The 21810-nt window shown below is 46.6% G+C and overlaps 1 protein-coding gene across 2 annotated transcripts in view; it reads right to left on the bottom strand.

Moving 5' to 3' along the window:
- Positions 1–1009: 1009 nt before the first annotated feature.
- The window catches only part of LOC119431153 (neuroglian), a 50274-nt gene continuing 29473 nt past the window's right edge, over positions 1010–21810 (bottom strand). The window contains exons 1-7 of one of the 2 annotated variants that reach the window (XM_049656910.1): positions 19020–19424; positions 17202–18485; positions 13885–14192; positions 12389–12632; positions 8614–9905; positions 6773–6998; positions 1010–4417 (exon numbers count right to left, since the gene is read on the bottom strand). In XM_049656910.1, the coding sequence (XP_049512867.1) occupies positions 3771–4417; positions 6773–6998; positions 8614–9905; positions 12389–12632; positions 13885–14192; positions 17202–18483 (3999 nt within the window). In that variant the 5' untranslated portion in view covers positions 18484–18485; positions 19020–19424 and the 3' untranslated portion in view covers positions 1010–3770. Of the gene's footprint in view, positions 4418–6772; positions 6999–8613; positions 9906–12388; positions 12633–13884; positions 14193–17201; positions 18486–19019; positions 19425–21810 lie in introns of those variants that run through there. The other variant, XM_037698624.2, reaches the window with a different exon arrangement.

Here is a 21810-nt window from a genome sequence, read left to right as displayed (position 1 = left end):
TCTAAGCAAGAACTCTATAGTGACACCTGCGTCATGGCCTCAGAAACCAGAGAGAAATACATTATTACAACGACTGCTTATGTCGGAGCAGTCGGGGAAGAAGCTGTTGGCCGGGGTGAGCATATTTTTATTTAAAAAAATGGAGAAACAACTGGCTGAAGAAAACCGATTGTTCAACTGGTTGCCCCGGGTTCGATTCCGAGCTTCGGCGGCCGCAAACCGATAGGGACGAAGCGCAAAGGCGTACCTGTACCTATTTAGGTACACGTTAATTAGAACGCTGGGCGGTCTGAACCAAGTATCAAGTTTATTTGGACAACCTAAAAAGAGGGTTATCGAGGGGCTTGAAATACAGGCAAATGAATACCCGAAAACGTGTCAAGATCCCTTGATAGCAGGTTGACAAGAAAAAAACAAAACAAAAAAGGAAACCAGACGCCCTACCCTTAAAAAAAAAAAAGAAAAAAAAAACGAGACCATGAGTGGCGACGCCGCCTTCAAGTGTCCACGCCATCTCGCTGTGACGTTATGGATACTGACGACGTCCGCTCGTGTCAATTTTTTGTCAGTAAAGACCACATTGTACTCTGAACGAGTCAAATACTGACTTTACAAGGTTAGAACGCCAAAACGGCCTAAGTATGCGAAAATACTTTGAAATTGGTGACGTCACGCTGACGTACGTGTGGAGTTCTGGCACTAAATAAAAAAGGGCAAGTTTAGACTTCCTTTTGTTCTTCTAGCAATCAACATCTTATCACGAAATTAAATGAAATATAGTTTTGAAACCGCACTTTAACAGTGTAAACTAATTTAGTATATCAATAGAGATCTGTAAGAGAACGCTCAATCTCTAGGCCAACTTCAATTTCGCTTTCAAGTACACGCAAATCGCAGCTAGTAATGCTATCATTGGACGACAGCTGAACTGACATTAGTCGTATTTGTGTATTTGAGAGAGAAGCTAACATATATGGATTGTTGGAAGTACAAATTTGATTTGAATGATTGAAGGAACGGTGTATTTTATTTCTGTAACGGAATACAGAAAAACGAAGCGAAGCTAAAGGCCATTCGGCCTGACGGGGCTTCGCTACGAGGTGACATAAGTTACATTAGAACACACAAAAAGGAAATTTAGCAAACAGTGCTATTCAATGTACCATGATACAAATATAAGGAGCAGCAAAATATATAAACATACACAACGGAGAAAGTACATTGGCAACAACATCTCTGTGCACGACATATACATACAAAAAGAAAATAAATGTAATAAAAGGACACAAAAAACAAGGAAATGGAGAACCAGGATTTTAAATCAAAAGATCTGAGCATTTGGAAGCATTATATACATGATATATATACATGATATATATATATATATATATATATATATATATATATATATATTGTAATGAAGCAGAGCAGAGGCCGCCCCTGTGTATGTGCCGACTGAAGAGGAAGACGAAGTATCGTGCCGTGATCGCGAGTGAGCCCCGTGCTACGAAAAGCCCTTGCAGTGCCTACCTTTACGTAGCGTTCTTGCAACGTTCTCGACGACAATAAACCTCGTCGCAATATATATATATATATATATAGTGTGTGACGACAGTAGCACGACGACGACCATGCTGAAGATGGTCAGCAAGGACAGCAAGGGCATATCTACGCCGGCATTCGATGCGAGCTTACGACAGACCAATTATTACGTTCTACTTGGGTAGCGGGCGAGCGTAAGCGTGCCCATTGACGGGATAATTAATGCTTCTGGGTCTACATGGTATTTAGTTGTCAAGAATGGCCGGCGGGTCATGCAGATCTGGACGTGACACGAACAAGGATTTACTTTCGCGAATCTGTATATTCAGGATGGTTCAAGTGTATTAACTGCAAGTACTGGATTGAGACTGCCTTCCTGGGTTAGAAGGGCTGATGTACATGCCAGATTTTTGATTATTTCTCTCCTCAGGGCTTGCTGGGCTGGTATGTTTGTACAAAATAATTACTGTGGGAATTGAATAACGCCAATAAAGAAATAAAATGAAATCGCGGCCTAGTGGTTAGACGACCGGGCTGGTGTGCTCCACGGTGCATGGAGGTTCGATTCCACCATCGGTCACAAATTATTTTATTTTTTATAAAGCGAGCTGAGAAAGGAACTTACCTATCTACCGCAAAGTGCCAAGAATGAGGCAAGGAATACTTCGCATTAAAAAAAGAAAAATATTAACTAAGCTGGAAGTTTTCAACTTCGTAATTTCATATCAAAATTAAATATCACAATTCTATGAGCTGTAGCAGGGAGATAATCAAAAACAGGCAAATATAATTAACTAGTTTTGAGCGTACATTAAATCATTACAACGTTTACAAGGGTTCTCCAAATGTCTTAATACAAATTAACGGAATACTTCTGAGTGGCGTATAATGCACCAATTTTGTCCACATTATGTGCTCCAATAGGTGAGACGTGCAATTGTGATAGTTTTCTTATTGCTCAGTTGCACCATGTTAACTTGATGCTGCAACTCTTATTTATAATTTTCCAATATTCATCAACGTTTGCAAATATACCGATGGCCTAAATAAAACATCTGCTCAGAAATGGTAAATTGTAGCTCTTTTCTTAAACGCTTATATCCTTTCTCAATAAGCAATGACAATCATTCCCGATTGAAAATGTCCTTAGTATCGACATATTAATTTGAGAAATTTATGTGCCTGAGTATTTTTTAAATTTTCAGTCAATGTAAATTTTTTTAAATTATCAACTTCATCAGCCGGCCGTGATGAGCTGTTGATCTGGCTGAGTACATCGCATCTGAGTGATCTGGATTCAAAACTTATCCACAGTGAGTGTTCGCGGTTTTATTTAGCTGCTGTCACCTTATGTCCCGCCCACGCATTAATCGTTGAATGACTCAGTTTTGATCTAGAAAGAGAGAATCAGTATTTGTTCGTGCATTGCACCTCTCTCATGCGACATTTATGGGGCCCGACTGGACTAAATGACACTTGAAATGTCTCAAAGGTTTGAGTAGAACTTGTTGCTGGGCGAGCGCCCGACCTATCGTTTCCCACTTTTCTTTCTAAATGTTTTCCTGTTAGCGCAGCCATGTATTCCTCAGATATCAAGGGTTTGCCTGCTATATCTGTTTTAAAGAGAATAGCTTTCTTTTCCTCTTTAGCCGTTTTCGTGGTTGGTCGGTGGTCGGACACGGCAAGGAAAACGTTCGTTCGTTCGCTCGTTCGCTCGTTCCCTCGTTCCCTCGTTCGTTCGTATCGGTGGCTCGTTATTTAACATTATCAAGAAATATTGCCGTTTTGACCGATCATTGCACCCTAACATGACGTACATGAACGGAGTGATCGGAAGATACTCCAACGAACAATCCAACACCTCTAATGTGTGACAGCCGTGTGTGCACCAAAGTTGAAATACCTTGTAAAGTTCTTTTTATTTTTTCTTCTAGAAATGCGTCGCCTCTGCCGGACAGCTTCGAAATTCCTTGTGGCATCTTTGAGCAATTGACCGCGTAACTGTGACCCTGAAGGAATCCAGTAATACTTATCCACAGATTTATTTTTTATCGCTTAGTACACAAATGATGTCGAAATTAAGCGAGTGTTAGAATGCGGGGATAGGACGAGATTCACCACCACTCAAAATACCCAGGACTTGATTGATGCCGTAAAGATGTGCGCATTCGGCACCTCACCATGCAAGAAAACGATGCACGCTGTCACGATGTGCTTATGAACACCCCTTATAAGTACGCAAGAATCGCATCCATAATGTCCACGAGCTTCGCTTTCTCACTCTTCGGAACTACAATTTCTGTGGCCGAGACGTTCGCCTGACCAAGCCGGTTGTGTGCCTCCACGCGGACGGTGTAGGGCGCAGTCCTGGGCAGGCCACGTAGGACGTGCGTGTCCTGCGTCCAGTCCTTGACGTCATGCGAGCTCCATGCGGCATCGGGAAGGTCGCTCTGATTCCAGGACACCCTGTAGAAGAATCCCGGTGCATTGTGATCGATGGGGCCCATAGGCATCCAGGATACGATGAGGTCATCATAGATGTTCCACCGGCCTGTGACAGAATCGGGATTCTTGAATGGCACGCTTTCTGGGGTCACGCACGTCGTTGCCGATGGCTCGGAGGGTGCCGAGGGTCCGACCTTGTTGCGAGCCACCACCCTGAAAGTGTAGTTGGCCCAAGGACTCAGAGCCAACCGAAAACTGGTGTCCGGTGCAGGAATCTCCGGACCGATGTCCTCCCACGAGTTTGGAGTGACACTGTACTGGACTGAGTACGACAGGATAGACGCCCGGTTGTCGCCTCGGGGTGCCCACTCTATGAGCGCCGTGAACGCTTCGCATTCTACGCGAAGTATCTCTGGAGGATTAGGGCCACCTGTGTGAAAAAACAAAAATGCGAGAAATGTTTCACACGTGTACGTGTGCGCACAGTACAAAGTGGTGCCTCGATATTGCCGTAATAATCTGACTGATGCCGGTGCAAAAAGCATTATTTTACGAAGTGCACAATAAAGTAAGATTATAACGCGAGTGCAGGAAGAGAGAGAGAGAGAGAGAGAGGGGGGGGGGCAGTTGCGCTAGCGAAAAAAAAAAACAATTTTTGAGGTGCAAGCAGCTCTTTGAAGACGAAGTTTTTGCAGAAGATGTAAATTTGAAGTGTACAGCAATGACCGAATATAGGAAGCCACAGTGTAGAGCCAATGTTTCGACGATAGGACTTGTCTGAATGCTTGACGAAGCCACCGAAACGTTGTTGGTTATAGGCTGTCGATTCTCTTGTTCGACCGTTGTTGATCAGTATAAAAGCTCTTGCGTACAGCGTGCAGGCGATCATATTGCTGCCCGCATATACCTACCTGTAATAAGGTTAACCAAACCTAATCGGTAAAATAAATTTGCGAGAAAGATGCACAGGAGCTGTGGAAGAACTTTTTGGATATTTCAGGAAAGATCGGAAATTTTTATTCGTTAGAGAAATTCTCGGCGTATTATTAAGCACCACTGACGGGTCCCTGAGTGGGTAACTTATATTGTTGAGAACTGTTCAAATATCTAATAATCTAAACATATTTTTAGGGGAATGACTAGATTTACCTTTAATGTTGAGACTTCCGGGTACTTGCGCCTTACCAGGTTATCTATATAACTGGCAATTTAATAAGAAATGACGAACTGAAACAATGGTGTCCAGCATGGCATGAAGATATTGCTGGGTTCGTCGAGATGGTCTGACTTTTCACTCGAATAGTGCATTGTTTCATTCCTCACAAAAACTTGTGGCAGCCTCCAATGTTTGACCACAAAAATCACAAGTGTAATTGGAACCTGTCGTTTCCTTTGCAAGCATTACTTTTGTTACGGCTGGTGACAAACGATTAAAGCACACATTTAACAACAACAAAAAAATCCTATACTTGCTTTTAGACTTCTTTTTGCATGCCTACAATAGCTTTGGCAAGGTTTTATCTCCATTTTCTGTATCAAAATACGTGCTTCAATGAGAAGGCCCAGGAACCGAAGACCAATTTCTGCGTAATAATGTTGATGTCCGATTTCTTCACTGCAATCACAGAAGCCTAGCCGTGGGCATAACGCAATCTGCAATAATGTAAAACCTGCTTCGACAGTATAAAATAGGTTCAAGTGTCTGCTGCCGCTTTAATTTTAATGACAACAGTGTACACTTAGAAATAACCGATACACAACATACGCCACTTGGTTAGGCGTATATGCAGATGACGTATATGCTCCACGATTAAGTGTGCGGAGAGAGAGAGAGAAAGCGAAGAGAGGAAAGGCAGGGAGGTGAACCAGATGAACGTCCGGTTTGCTACCCTACACAAGGGGTAAGGGATAGGGGGAATAAAAAGAGGAAAAGAGCGGAATGTATACCATGTGCTTCTGTGATGACTCTGTTAAGGTATTATAAATAGAGGATTCGAGATGAAATAACCTTTGCTGATCATGCTTCATAACAGTGGCCGACATCAGTATTAGTGCTTTAACTGCAAATACGATTGTTATTTAACCAGCTATCGCTCATTGTTGTTTTAATAAGTGACTTTAGGGGAAAGGTAACATCAAAATTGAAGTCCGGCATTACTCGGAGCCAACATTTTTCAAGAACCTCAGTGTACATTTTTCAAGAACTAGAGATCAGCGGCGAAATGCATTGCAGTTTCAGTTATATGTTTCCGCACTGTGCAATAACGCAGCACAGATAACTATTAACTGGAACGGAAGTGCATTTCGCCGCACATTTTGAGTCCTTATTTATTCGAACTCGTGCTAGCCTCAAAGTTTCTATCAGCCTTTACGCTTTGATATATGCTTTATGTTTTTATATTGGTGGCATTAGAAACCAATATGAAAACTAATTAGTGAACTTACATTAACAAAAAGTTGATTGATCAAATTTTGGCGTTTCAAAATTGTGTGGACCTTTGTCGCGCACGTTATGAAGTCTTCTTATTTTGTTTCTAATTCCCCAGTTTTAACGATCTAAAACAGCTGTCGCAGAAAGATGCGGTAAGTTCTCACATACAGACATTTACCGTAAGGTGGAGAAATTGCCGTTCACGTCTTCCAGGCTAACCCCGCCTGTAACAACATCATCACCGCCATCGCCACCACCACCATCCCCATAGGCTTTACCGTAAAGTTTAGGTGTTAATAAACAAGTTATGCGCACATTCGTCTCTAAACCTTTGACAACACTGGGCATTCTTACCGAGAGTTCCTGTCAACACCTCCTCGATCGGCGACTGCTTCTGGTACTTGCCATCGACGACAACGATGCGCACTTCGTAGAAGGCGTGCTTGTCCAGGCCCATGACCACGATGCTGTTATCATGCTCCGCAACCGTTGTGTTTTCCCATGTCTCGTCACCCTTGCGGCGGTACTGGACGTAGAAGTCGCTGCCGGGGTGTCCGGTCACCGCCGGCAACCATGTCACCTGCAAGTCCCATTCGTTCGCGCGTCACCTCAAGGCCCCTTGCCATGGCATTTGTCACATCGATGCCAACAGTCGTTATTCTTATTACTTCCGGGGTATTTCACGCACTCATGCATTGATATCATGCAATACTGTACCAACAATTTGCATCATTTATGGGAAATGTTCTTTCAGTACTGTTAGAATAGACGATTTCATGTCACGTATAATGCTGCTCTGAGTGCTCGTTGCTCATGAGAGTTTTATCGTTAGTAATTTTTATAGATTGTACTTGTGGGTTGGTAGCCTGTGCTGAACTTGTTTCACATTTTATTCAACTGAGGTAAAGAAAAATGATCTTTGAGATGCACAGCCATACAGTGATGCGAATAAAACCCATCGGTGCTATGCTAACTGCTGGATCGTAGTAAGCGGCCTTGGTTCTCGTCACGTACAGTGGGCGCCAAAAGTTTACAGACCACGGGGTCTGAAAAGCCGTTGATATTTCGAGAAATTTGCGAATATAGTCTGTATAACCGCATAACTTGAAGTTATACGGTTATACAGCAAGCGTAAATAGTCAACTTTTTTCTGATCCCGCTGTATATAAACTTTTGACACCGGCTGTACGTTCCCGTAAGTCTGCAGTAGCTGGAAGGATGAAAGCCGAGACAGGTGATCCGATATATTAATTGTTAATAATATGTTGACTAACAAGCGAAATATTACAAAACTGACTTATCTTGCATTTTTACTTTTAAACCTAGAATGTAACATCTGAAGATAATTTCAGTGCCATCAAAAGTTTTCGGCAGGTAATAGATATAGACAGTTATTAGGAAATCGTTTAGTAAATATATCACACTTAATTGTCATTTTTTTATCGCCATCTCTTAGTCGCTTCACCTACGGGATGGTAGGGTCTGCTGAATTCTTTATTGCTTTCCACGGCTGTAAGTAGCAGTGCAGCATTTCTCTACTTTTTAAGCGGGAAATCCTTATATAATGGGCTTCATACGATGGTTTAGAAGTGTGTAATTGGTAACTTACAATCTCAGCGATGTCACAAAGAGTCACAAAACACACAAAAGACGCTCATCAGGAAGGAGAGAAGAGCAAGACAGCACATCATAATGGAGCGGAGGGTCCAAATCACGGTAAGAAATCAGACCAATGAGGAATGAAGATAAAGCCGCCAGCTAAACACTAAATCTTAAAATTCAACAATTTTGTGCACTCCGACGAAAGCTATCAGCGCCGGCATGTATTCTGGCGAGGTAGGTTTGCCAGCGAAGTGTTTCTGTGCTTAACTGGTGAGGTGAACCGGTCGTTTATAGAATATGCGGAGCGATAAACTTTGTAGAAACACGGGAATGCTAGTTGCCGCTATCAAAGGAGTAGACAGTGGACTAATCAGAAGTAGGAAAGAAAGATAGCAGATCGATGACGGCAAATCAGAGCATTTGTCATCGGTTTGGCACGGTTATACTTCTGCGTACGTTTAAGGTTCATGGATACTTTCTGTGTCGTTCATGAGACATTCATGGGCACTTGTGTGCCAGCTCAGCTTCTGAAATTGCCAGGTCTGTTATCACAGAGCAACTACCCCAGAACCCCCAGTAAACGGCTGCCGTACCCGCACATTTGCGCTTCTGCCTTCGTCGCCTGGCACGTAGGCCCAGACGAAGTCGGCCGCGTCGGGGGGGTTTTCGGACTCGTCCGGCGTTCTCAGCTCGATGAAGTATGGCTCTCCCTGGCCCTGAGAAGTCGCCGCTTGAATAGTGATGCGGTATAGGGAACGCGGCTTGAGTCCCCCGAGCTTGGCACTCAGCTTCTGCGGGTCGCTCACTGGTGGCAGACGTTCGATCTTGGGTCCCAGCATGCTGCCGCGCACCTCTTGATAGTAGATGTGGTAGCCCGTAAGTAAGCCATTGGGCTCCGAGGGCGGCTTCCACGTGAGGTACACGGCTTCTGACCCAATAGGCAAGCTATCGAACGAGGCTACTGGCCCCGGAACGCCCTCCGGTGTCGTGAAATCGAGGGTGTCCGATGGCGGCCCGTTGTACATGTCGTTGAACGCCAAGATGTGGACTACGTTGCGTGAATAGGGCCGGAACAGGCTGACAATGGACGTATTCACGTTGGCCGGGACCACCATCTCCCGTAGCCTTTCCTTCCCCTCGTCCGTTGTCCACGTTTGGATTTTGTAGCCGCGGAAATTACCCCGCACAGACTCGGAGCTCACGGGGCTCCAAGTAAACTTGGCAGTGCGGGCGTTGATGACTTCCGTCAGCTGTAAGACCTGGGGTGCAGCCAACGGCACATTCTCGCCAGAATACCCGATGACTTCTCTGGGGGCAGTGTTTGCCTGGCCGAGCCGGTTGTGCGCCTCGACCTTGATGCGGTATGGCTTGAACGAAGGCTGATCGGGGACGACGAGTCGGTTCTGCTTCCAGTCCTCGATGATGTGTTCATTCCACGCGCTGCCGGGGATGTCGTCGCGCTTCCAGAGTACCTTGTAGAAGAATCCCGGTGCATTGTGCTCTATGGGGGACATGGGTGCCCAGGTTATGACCAGATTGTCGAAGCTTTCCCCACGGCTCATGACTTGGTCGGGATTATTGTGTGGCACGTCTTCAGGAGTCGTGCACCTCGACGATGCCCCTGAGGGCAGCGAGGGCCCGATCTTGTTGCGAGCCACCACCCGGAACGTGTAGTTGGTCCAGGCACTCATGGAAACCTTGAACTTAGTGTCGTGGGCGGGTATGTTCACAAAGGCATCTTCCCACGTGTCGGGGCTGAAGGAGGTGTTGTACTGAATTGAGTAGGACAGTATAGGGGCCCGCCGATCGCCTGTGGGCTTCCAATGCACGACAGCCATGGAGACGTCGCAGTCGACTTGGACCATCTGTGGTGGATTGGGCACATCTGCAAGGTTGATGGAAAACGGAACACGGTCAGTCATATCGGAAGCACAAGAATGAACACTGTGGTTGTAATAGAAATGGAGTATTGTGGCTCCTCAGTTGGTTCACTTGTAATATGCCGAGGCTGTGTTTGAGCTGTTGGTGACGCCAAGGTAAATGTAAAGAACCGCGCGAAAGAAAAAAAATGGAATTCTGGGGTTTTATGCGCCAAGAACGCGATCTGATATTATGAGACACACAGTAGTGGGGGACTCCCGAATAATTCTGACGTGCATTTAACGTGCGCTCGATGCACGGTGTACGAGTGAGCGTTTTCGCATTTCGACCCCATCGTTATGGCGGCCGCCACTGACGGGAATCGAACCCGCGACCTCGCGCTTAGCAGCGCAACGCCATCGCCTCTAAGCAACCAAGGCGAGTACAGCTATCTGTTTTTTCACTAAATGACTACGTTGGCATTCTAAGGAATCAAGAAAAAAATTATGCGCGGCTCTGCTATCGCAAACACTAGAGACCAGCGAAGCTGGGGGAAGCCTAGTAAAGTAGTGGCAAACCCCACATTTAGTCTAACTTTTGCTGCGCTCCCCCACCTCCACTGGTCTCTGGTGTTTGCGATAGCAGCGCCACGCATAATTTTTTTGACATGCCAGTGCAGATTGAGAATGCTAAGATTTCTTCGCCTACGCGAACTCTCGGCTTCTCTCAATCTCAAACTCGGCATCTTCTCTTCTGCGACGCTTGGTTTCAGCTTCCCTTGCTCTCGCTTCAGGATCGGATCTCTGTCGACGCTTCCATTCACAATCAGCTTCTCGACGGCGCTACAGTCGAGCGGCTTCTTCCTCGGGAGTCCTGACGGTAGCCTTCGCCATTGCTAAGCAAACGCCACGTCACTTCTTTTTCCACTGCGAGAAAGAGGACCGCCGAAGCGAGCGCACGGGTTTTATCGGAGAGTCACACGACCAGTGCCCGCCACGCCGCTCCTTCTCCCCCGCTTAGCTCCACTCACCCTCGCCGCGCCGCTCCCTCTCTCCCGCTAAGCCCCGTCCCACTACCTTCTGCCTCACTCCTTTCCACCTCACATCCTCTATGCTGCGCGAGCTCGGCCCGAACTGCCACAGCTCAGGGAAGCTGCGGACGACGGAATGATCATTATAGCGAGGTTCTAACAGCTCCGCTGAAAAAGCCTAGCAATCTTCGATAGCTATACTGCGCCAAACAGCCTGAATACAAGAAAATACTTCCAGCACCAAGGTGACACACTAACTGACAAAAGACACGTGACCTTCCCGGTAATACTAACATTTTCCCGCCAAATAAACGGAAATGACGTCTAAAAGCACTTTAAGAGTATACAGATCTAATGCTCGCAAATGCTGTCCCTTCAAGTATACCCCTCAGATGTTTGGACTAATCACGAGGGCAATTCGATTAACTCTATCAATCGTGAGGGCGACTATAATTGAGTTGTCGAATTATTCGCCCTCGCGCTACGGCCTGTTAGTCTCCTTGTTAGCTAAGATGGTAGAGTGACCGCCCCGGAAAGGAGTTGGTCCCGGGGCTCTGAATTGGGCTAGTTGGTGCGTATTAATTTTTCTCGCGCTAAGTACTGTAGGACGCAACATAGACGAAACGAACACTGGATATGAAGCGAGCCACAGGGGAGCGCAAAACTTTGATCTCCCCTGTGACACTTCGTGTCCGCTTCGTATCCAGTTATGTTTCGTCCCTCTTGCGTCCTTGCGTCCTACCACCACATAGCGCGAGAAAAATGAAATTGGTCCCGGGTTCAATCCCAGTACCGGGACAAATTCTTCTTCAACTGCGATGCTTTCTTTCTGAGAAACCCGTATGGCTTTTCTTTGTAGCTTCGTGTTTCAAGACTGGTGGATACAATTTTCCATTTGAGGAACCTTCGTATATATATCCACAAACATATCTGTCGAGATATTATTATTATTATTTGATTTGAAAACATATACACAGGAAAGGGAAAGCGAGGAGCAATGCTGGCAACTACCACCGGAAGGGGCCCAGACCGAACCAGCAGAAAGCAGCAACCATGCCGAGCCTGGTAATTAGGGCAAGGAAAGCTTTGCTTTAATATCCTGTTCCTTATTTTTTTTTTTTTTTTCAGAATAATACCCATGCTAATGCCTCTGCAGCATGTCGACCGATAGAAAACCGTCACAACAAAGTCAAGACCAACCTTACAAACAATAAATCGGCCCTCGACGATGATGCCACATTATATCAATTTTACTGGGTGAAATTTGTGAAGAATGCCGCCGGTTTAGAAAACAATCCATTGCATCATGAACTGTTCGTAGCACTACGGTTATCTACAAATGGCAATCGTTTTTGCTCGACCATACAGCACATCACCTGTTGATTGCTGATGATTGATGGAATAATTAGGGTAATGAATCTTAGCCCACTACGCTGCTTGGCAGCCAACGTGAATTCAAAAGAAAAGTGGGCACTCACCCTGAACAATCAGTGCAGCCATTGCGCGGTCACTATCGACTTCGGTGCGTGCCACACATGTATAGACACCCGAGTCGAGCTCGGTGGTCCGTGTGATAATCAGCGAGTTATCATTCAGCTGAACCACGCGTGGGTCGGCCGCAAGGTCCACGGGCTGGCCATTGAACAGCCATCCGATAGACAGCTCCAGACTTGGGTCCGCTTCGGCGTTACAGCGGAGGGTCGCGGCTTTGCCGGCTGCCACCTGTGCAAGGCAATAGAGACACTCATGCTGCATTAAGAGAGAACGAAAGATCAGCAGCCGTAGTTATGTGGCCTTATAGCTTGAGGATAGACTAGGCAAAGACAGCCCTCGACTCCCGCCGCCCTACCGCCATGCGGCAGTTATGTGGCCTTATAGCTTCAAAGACAGCCCTCGACTCCCGCCGCCCTGCCGCCATGCGGCAGTTATGTGGCTTATAGCTTGAGGAGAGACTAGGCAAAGACAGCCCTCGACTCCCGCCGCCCTACCGCCATGCGGCAGCTGCGGTATAGAGAAACGTTCGTTGGTTCGTTCGCTCGCTAATTCATTTTATCGCTCGTTCGTTCGCGCAACACAAACGGTGCCTAAGGATCCTCACTGTGATAACTATACGCCTTGAAGCGCGTCATTCATTTAATAAACTGAATAGATTTCTAGAAGGATTCGGTTTATCGCTTTACTTTGACAATCATCGTCAATATTTCTGCACAATTTCTTTTACATGAAATGTTCACGTCAACCCTACGGGTGGTGTATTTTCAACATTGCCACCGTGCTCTCAGGCTAAACTAAGTTTTAAAATATACCAAAGGAAAATATTAAGTCGAGCTGGATGGAAAGATTGGGCTTCTGTCATTACGAATTCGTCATTCGTAGCGAGAACGGAGGTTTTGTGAGCGAGGAAGTGACGAAAATAGGAACCACAAATTTTTGACTGTGTACAGGGCCCGCCACTTTTAGGGGAAACACATCATTAGTATTCAAGTACCTATAGCAGTTTATGTTTAGCACAAAATAAAGAAACCGTTTATTTCCTTTATCGGCATCATCATCAGGCGTCGTATTCTGCACATTTCCCCCGTGAAGTAGAAGGCATGTTGAAGATATACCAGCTTCAATACTAATGAGGCGTTTCCTCTTACACTGGACGACCCTGTACACGTGTCTCTCATACTACGTCAGCACTGGCTGATTCACAAATTGGGGGAGAGAGGGAGGTCACGTGCGGATTACGTCAACTCGTCCGTTCTGGCGCGGGCGATTCTAATTGAGGAGCATCGGCGGGACCTTCAGTGGACATTTTTTACGCAAAAAAAGAAGTCATATTTTGGCATACAGAAAACGATGATAGGCTTCTATACGAATAATCTATCAATATAACTCAGCTTTATATTTTCCGTTGGTATCTAATTAACATGCGCAGCTAACAGTGCGCGCAAGCTAGTGCTCAAAACAAAGGAGACGATTCAGTCACCTCGTAGTCTCGCGGTGGCTGGGTAATGCGCGTCCTGCGCTTGACCTCTAGCGATCCGGAGGCCACATCAACACGAGATTTGTGGCTGGCGTGGCACGTGTATTCACCCTGATCCGTGAACCTGAGGCCATCAATCTGCAGGTCGCCGGAGTCGAGGATGTGGTAGCGGCCTCCGGTCAGCTCCTGCGAGTCCTTCATCCACTTCACTTCGGGGCGCGCAACTCTTGAAACACGACACCGCATCGTCGCCCTCGACATTACCACACCGACCGTCAGCGGTGCAGGCGGTTCCTCGATGAGCGGAGTTTCTACGGAAGAACACAGTAAAGAGCATAGCATGTCAAACAATCGCAACAATCATCTTAATACTATCAAAAACAAATGACAAATAGAAAAAGGATATAGAAAAATAGAAAAGGGAATAACCAGAAACCACAAATGAAAGCGATGGGTGGATGTGTAAATTGAAATGAACCTCTCTGCCTTTCGTTATTGCGTTGATCGGAGGCACCCTTACATTAACATCAAGATTATCCACTTGGTGCCACTTATGTTAAAGATAGAATAGAAGCTAACGAGCAGAATTGTATTCTGCTATCACATTAAGGTTGGTTAAACTCTAGGCCAACAAGAAAGCTTTTTATAGGTGTGCGTCAGCTCGCTGCAGGTAAGCTATTCAGTTTGATGCGCATCGGGCGAGAAGCAGTGTGGTTGAAGAAAATTGTTTCTTATACCATTTTCATATACCGCGTTGCCGTAGTTTACAATATTACCGTGAACATCTCGATCGAGTAGTATGCCACCCCTATGACTAGGCTAGCGTGTTCTGCACTGATTAAAATGTGTACCTCTACCAACGCCCACAAACTCTGCTTTGGCCGGTGTGCACGAACGAGGCTGCTTGGTTAGGAAACATGTTTGCACTGTGACTAAAATTGAAACAAGCGAACCTAACAAGAAATACCAACTCTTACAAAGCAAGCGTGAACAACAATATGGAGAAAATGTAAGAGAAATTACGCGAAGTTGAGAAAAAAAAATATGGGGCAGATGAGCGCAACATTGAACAGTTACAATGCCGTCCGCATTTATTTCGCGGGTGTCTGGGCTGCACTAAATCGAGGACAGCCTCAATATTTGACTATAACTGGGCAAAGGTTGGCGTGGCCGAGAAGGATCTCGGTGCACGACGACATTAGTCATTGACAGTTGTTAACGGCGAAAGTAGAAAGAGACAGAGTGGAGAGAATACGGGAGTAGAGGAACAAGAAGAAGATAGGTTAAAATGTGTATCCAGTTGGTTACCCTATATGCCAGATGTAGCGGGAAAGGTACAAAAGACAAAACAGAAAACGAAGATGCGGAAAGAACGCGTCCACGCGCGCGCGTTGAGGCGCCTGACAGCGATCACTACCTGTCACGCAACCCCTATGCGCTAAAATACACAAGGTAGTGTTTTAAAGCGAATATTTCTTTGATTACCCTCCCAGGTTTGGCGGGACTGCTGTTGGCTGCTTTATGCTGCATGGTCGATCGCTATATCGGCGGATATACTACATACGAAACTTTTATGTGCGCCGAATGTTAGTGCCAGAAAACTGGGTTATATATAATCCGTTATGCTGCACCAACAGAGTAGTGCAAGAGCACGCGACCCTCTGTTCTGCGCCATAAATAGCATAAATTCCAGCATAGACCTTGCACGTATATAATGTCGACACACAGGTATCTCTAAAGCACACCGACCTCTTAAAGGAATAGCGCATTGTACGCAAATAATTATTCGATTTACTCGATTTTATTTGATTTAGCCATTTGGTATGTTCCACTGTGGCACAGGAGGTACAAATTTTCTAAATGTAGCAAGATGTGTCGTACATCTCGGTCGTCCTCCCACACATACCTCCAGCCGAGAGGCTGACGACCACAACCGCCATTCGCGACCAACAGTTCCATTTTGTTGGCCTCAAGCGCTTAAGCACGCCGCTAGTGACGCCCCTGACTGAGGGCATCGGTACTTTTTTTTTGTGTGTACAACAGAGTGATTTCTCTTTCTCTCTCTCTCTGTACAAATGCCTGACATCACCATTTTTCCCTCGACAAGCGTCACACATCCCTTCGTCCTGGTTCTTCTTTCTAGGTTTTTAAGTGTCAAAACCAGTTCTGATTATGAGGCACGCCGTAGTGGAGGGCTCCGGATGAATTTCGACCACCTGGGGTTCTTTAACGTGCACTACAACGCAAGCACACGGGCGTTTTTGCATTTCGCCTCCATCGAAATGCGACCGCCGCGGCCGGGATTCGATCCCGCGACCTTCGTCCTCGTCGTCACATCGCTGCGTAGATATCTCACATCTCCGGCTGACTTGGTGTTTCATTTCGGTATAGCTTGTGAGCGGTATAGATCACGTGAGATTAACGTTGTGACCTTCGTGGCTGATAAACAGAAAGATTGAGCTAACCTGGCCTGCTTGGTACATACTTAAGCGAAGAAACAGCGCTTATGAACGGCGCGGATCCAGAGATGACAGACACGAGCGCTCGCGTCTACCGTCTCTGCCTCTGTCCCGTTCAAAAGCGCTATTTCCTCGCTTAAACATAAGCATTGCGTGAGGTCTCACGCTGCATAGAAGGAAGGTTAAATACACTTGTGCGCGTCGCCGTTAGTTGAAGAGGATTTAATACACTCCACTCGACTGAAGCTTGGCTTCACATGGTTAAATCTAAAGTTCGTGTGATATTTTCTTTACTATAAATAACTGCATTGATATCAGTTATTTCTGCCACAATTCTTGGGACATATACGAATATATTCTTTATGAAAAAAATACATATTTTACTTGACAGTGCGTAGCGTTCAATCATTCGTTTGCGGCATTGATAATGGCAATGCAGTTATTATTCATGTATTTGATCCCTCGACAAGTTCTATAAGGAGGAGGTCGCGCTGCAACATGAGCCCCCCCCCCCCCCCCCCCCCCAGAACAACATTTCTGGCTACGCCACTGCATGGTTTCCTACTGTGCGTTGGATCTGCGCAACTTTTTAAATAAATGGAAATTTGTTAAACCTGTCAGAATAAACACGCGGATGACATATATGTTATACAGCAGGGCCGTTCGAAATGCCCGTTGTCAGAATGCGAGGATTAGATAGGGGGGTCCATTGACCTTTCTCTAAGCTACCGAATCTGCAGTGTCAATCCGCAGTGCTTTGCCAGCCCGATCAAAACATTGTCACTTGAAACGGCAATCAAATTAAGTCCAAACTGTCCTTAACAGCTGTAGCTTAAGCAAACCAAAGATGTTAGTGCTCACCGACAACATTGAGGATGAAGTTCCGAAAGGCATATCCATGGATGTTGGAGGCATTACACTGGTAGACAGCGGTGTCAGCCTTTGTAAGCTCCTCGATAATGAGTGAGAATCCATCGTTCCCGTATCTCATATGTCCGTTGCCCTCGATCATCTCGATGGGTACGCCGTTCATAAAGCACCGCAGCTCGGGCTCCGGCACCCCTGAAGCCGAACAATTCAAGGTGGCACTCTCTCCTTCAGCTGCAATGGTGTCGCTCGGCGCTTGCAACCAGAATGGTTCTGCCTCCACCTTGACTCGCATGGCGTGTTTCCGGACCTCGTCTACTCCGTTGCTTGCCTCGCACTCGTAGGTGCCTTCGTCCTCGAAGCTTATCGAGCGGAGTTGCAGCGTCGTGCCGTGGTTGGAATAGGATACGCGTTGAGACGGCAGATCCCCTTCTCGTTTCTTCCACACAATCTGCGGTTCTGGTCGACCGCCATAGATACAGTGGAGTTCGAGCTGGTGGCCCCGCAGTGCTACAATTCCGGAGGGCGACCCATACAGTATAATGGGCGATTGCTCGAATTTCTCAGTGCTTGGCCTGGGCTCCAACGTCAGATGGACCTCGTTTCCCAGCCGGTACTCGTGTCGGAAGGGTGACGACGCGGTGCAAACGTAGGCGGCATCGGGCACCGCGTCCTCAATCTCGACGTGCGAGAAGTGCAAACCGCCCTCGGGGTTCACGGTTATGCGGGATGAATTGATATTTCTAAGAGCACCGTTCGCGTGCCGGATAACCCAGAAAATATTCGGCCGCGGGTATCCCGTTGGAGGGTCGCAGTGGAGCGTCAGTGGGACGCCCTCTTTGACGCGCACTTCTTTCGGTGGCTTTTCGGTGAACTTGCCAAGCTCGGCCTTGCGCAATGAGACGGCGTCGGACACCGCAGTGCCGTGCTGGTTGGTGGCGCGACACTGGTACAACCCTTCATTCCCGTCGTTGGGGTTCTCGAAGAGGAGCGAACCGCGGCGGGGTAGCTGTAAGATGCGATCCGCTTGCGAAGCGTGGTCGAACTTGTCGCCGTTCTTCGTCCATTCGTAAGTGGGCTCGGGTTCTCCCGTGGCCTCGCACTCCAGCACGAAGGGCCTCTCCGGCTCATCGGGGGAGTGGGACACTTGAAAGAGCGTCTCGCGCGCTGGCTGCTTCACCAGAGTCGGCGGAGAGATCAAAACACCAGTCGTTGCCGTTGCAGCAAGCAGGAGCACTGTCAGCTGTTGCAGCAGCGGCGCCGGTGGGAGGGACATTCCTGCATGTGCGGCAACGCGCATGTTCTTTGAAATGCCCGAAAAGAAGCATGATCCGTCGAACGGGGCTTTTTAAGGACCGGTTTTGGTTTTCCCTTTCTACAGCGATGTACGCTCCACATATTCGCGTGCCTTTTGTTGCTATGTCGATATGCTTACATCGATCTTTACATCGAACATGCCCATTGCGCTTTTTGATATTTCATTCTGTTTTGTCATTTTTGTTGCTGCTTGAGTACCAAATTTAATTTCGTCATAGCCGGGTAGAGGGCTCTGACGTAGCCCACGTTCCCATGTTTCTGTATCTAAATAAAACAATGACATGGTTACGGGTCAAGTGGTCACAGAACATATATATGAATTCATAGCTCTTCTGAATGTTGCGGTTTCAGACTAACGATGATCTTAGTCATAACCAACCTTAACACCCCTCTGCAGTTCCCAGACCTCTCCTATGAAACTACGATTACCATAACCAGAAAGTTTCAGCGTATATAGCCAGATACTTTATAGCTTACCGCTAGACAGTTTCTTACCTCAGTAATACCGGTGTCACACGAGCACTGTGGCATGCGATCGAGATTGGTATGAATCGAGTTTCTCGATCGGGACTGGATCCTTTGCGCAAGCTGCAGATGGCGGTATAGCCAGTCGCGACCGACTGGGGTATAACACTTTCCATCGCGCGACGTTGAGCTGTACGGTGTGACCCCTCCCCCACACAGCGAGAAAGAGAGATAAAAAGGGAGGCGCGAGAAGACCGTCCATTGGAGAACGAGGCGCGGGGGTCGCAAATAGACCGCTTTGCTCCTGTGCACTCTATCACGATGCTCTCTTACACCAAGGCTTCAAAACGAGGGCAACTCGAACCAGCGCCCGGTGAAAGAACTTACCCCGCTATGCTCAGTCTTAGAAAGCAGGGCCGTACTTTATCCAGTGAAATTCTAGCTCTTTTCGAGCGTTTTCATTATCTTTGAGATGGCTCTTTCAGTGCCCCGTTGGAGTTATTTCTGACATTTTTTTTTTTTAACCTGGGCAGTTTACCGCAAAAACACACGGGATGAAGAGACAACACGAAGCGCTACTGGCAACTATTGATTTAATCAAACGAACTCCGGGCTTATATAGATCAGACACACATGTGCACCCGAAAAGCAACGAGAAAACCAGTAAAAACACAGAGCGACACAGAAACACAGAACGCCCAGCAAGTACGGTCAGCGGAAGGAAAACCTAACTTTACATCTAAAAATTGGATTGACCGACTACGCAGAAGCTCGTGAGTGAATTTCAGCTGGCTTGAGCAATTAGAAAAGACTGCCAAAATCTCAAGAGCCACTTATGCAAGGTCGTCGTCCGCTGAAAGTTTTAGTATGATTAAGAAATCGTCTACGTATCTAAAGATTCTCAAAATGGAAGGATGAATCAGCTTGAGCTTCAGCGCGCGGTCAAAAGCAGCAAGGGAAATTTCACAAAGCCCTGGCGTGACACTAGACCCAACGCATATGCCTTTCTTCTGGACATACAATTTATCAGCAAAGGACACAATTGTCGAATTGAGGTAAAAACTCAGCAGCTCTACAAAGGTATCTGAAGACACACCACAAGAGTTCTGGAAATCGACGGCACCTTCAAGGTCAATGAATTCCCTAACAGCACCAAAAGGTTCATCGTGCGGCACCGAATAGAACAGATCTTCGACATGTTATCCTTTGCTATCCTATGCTGCTATGCTCCTATATGAGCTTTCCTATGTTATCAGACACTGAGATTATCGCCAGAAGAAATGGCCAGCTGGCAAGAGATATTGTAGAGGCATTGGCCATGCGACGCTTTAAGGATGGTGATTGCGTTAGTTCACCGTCAGTAGCTGTTACTCAGAAAGAACTTTTGTTTCTTTCCACGTGAGATACACACGAGTTCGGTGCCTATCAGCGTTTATCTTAGCATTTGTATCGCACCCCTGCCGAAGGTCGCTCCAGTGGCGCACCGACGGGGGGGGGGGGGGGGGGGGTTGTAACCCCCCCCCCTGAGGCCGACTTAACCCCCCCCCCCCCCCTTTTGTTTAACCCCCTTTCTTTCCTTGCGCATTTGAGTACTGCAACTAAGATGTAAGACACGCAATCGTCTGCACACTCGCAAAAAGCGCATTTTTTGTCAATTTCCCGTGAAGAAATTGAAATTAGTGCTGTTTAGATGGTATTGGCAAACTGTCAACCCCCCCCCCCCCCCCCCCCCCCCTGGCTGAGATCCTGGGTGCGCTAGTGGGTCGCTCTGTGTTTTTATTGGTTTTCTTGTTGCTTTTTCGGGTGCACACGTGTGTCTGATCTACGAGTATATAAGCTCGGTGTTCATTTCATTAAATGAAACGAATCCACTTCGTGTTGTCTCTTTCTGCGTCCCGTGTGTTTTTTTCTTCTTTTTTTGCGGTAAACTTCCCAAATCATGAATAAGAAACTGGCCTACACCCACACTCTTCTAAGTTATTTTTCTCGTTTCGTTACTGCGGCATTATGCAAATTTCGGCTAGTTATGGTCGGAATCGGCCCCTTGGTGCGACATATTGTAAAATAAAAATTGAAAATGTGACTGAACATTTCAAAATACAGGCCCAACTTGGTTTTTCCAGCGGTCGCGACGTCCAGGGCCAGTATAACGTAATGATTCCTTTAGTTCATTCCATTCCTTTATCATTTATCATCCGCCGCTCACAGCCGGCCGATTCCAGCGATAAAATGGGTGTACCAGTGAGGAAGCGTGTAAAGGAATCAAGGAAGCGCGCAGTCGATAGTCGAACCCACGACATTGCGGTCAGCGGCAGAATGCCATGTCGCTGAGCCGCAGCGAAGAGCAGTCTGTCGAAATTAAACCGGGCAGGACGGCTGCAAGGCAAGAGGGCTAATGAGGCCTGTTAGGGTTACAGCCTTGTCGCCAGTGAGACTTTGCGTAAGTGTACGTAGCTGGGCAACTAAGAGCATAAAGCTAAACGAGTCGGTTGGCGTTTTGACCGGAAAACACCACGAAAAAGAAACGCCTGTTGTCTATATAGCCACTTCGACGTTATAACATCAGCATTAATTTGCTTCAACATCATTTCCTGCGGAAAAAATTACGGTTTTCATAGACATTAGAAGGTATATTTTCCATGCGTTTAGCTAAAAAGTCTCCGAATTGGAACAACCACAACAATAAAGCAGTAGCGTTGCATGCGCAATATAAGCATGCTATATGCGTATAATTCGTTTTCCCGACTATGTATCATTTTGTCGCTGCTTTGTGAGAAACTGCAAAATCTCAGAAAGAATAAACGGCACTTCGACATTTGTT

Source organism: Dermacentor silvarum, chromosome 10 (assembly GCF_013339745.2).
Source record: "Dermacentor silvarum isolate Dsil-2018 chromosome 10, BIME_Dsil_1.4, whole genome shotgun sequence".
In the NCBI taxonomy this organism is placed as follows: domain Eukaryota; kingdom Metazoa; phylum Arthropoda; class Arachnida; order Ixodida; family Ixodidae; genus Dermacentor; species Dermacentor silvarum.
This window is presented reverse-complemented; position numbering and strand designations above follow the sequence as displayed.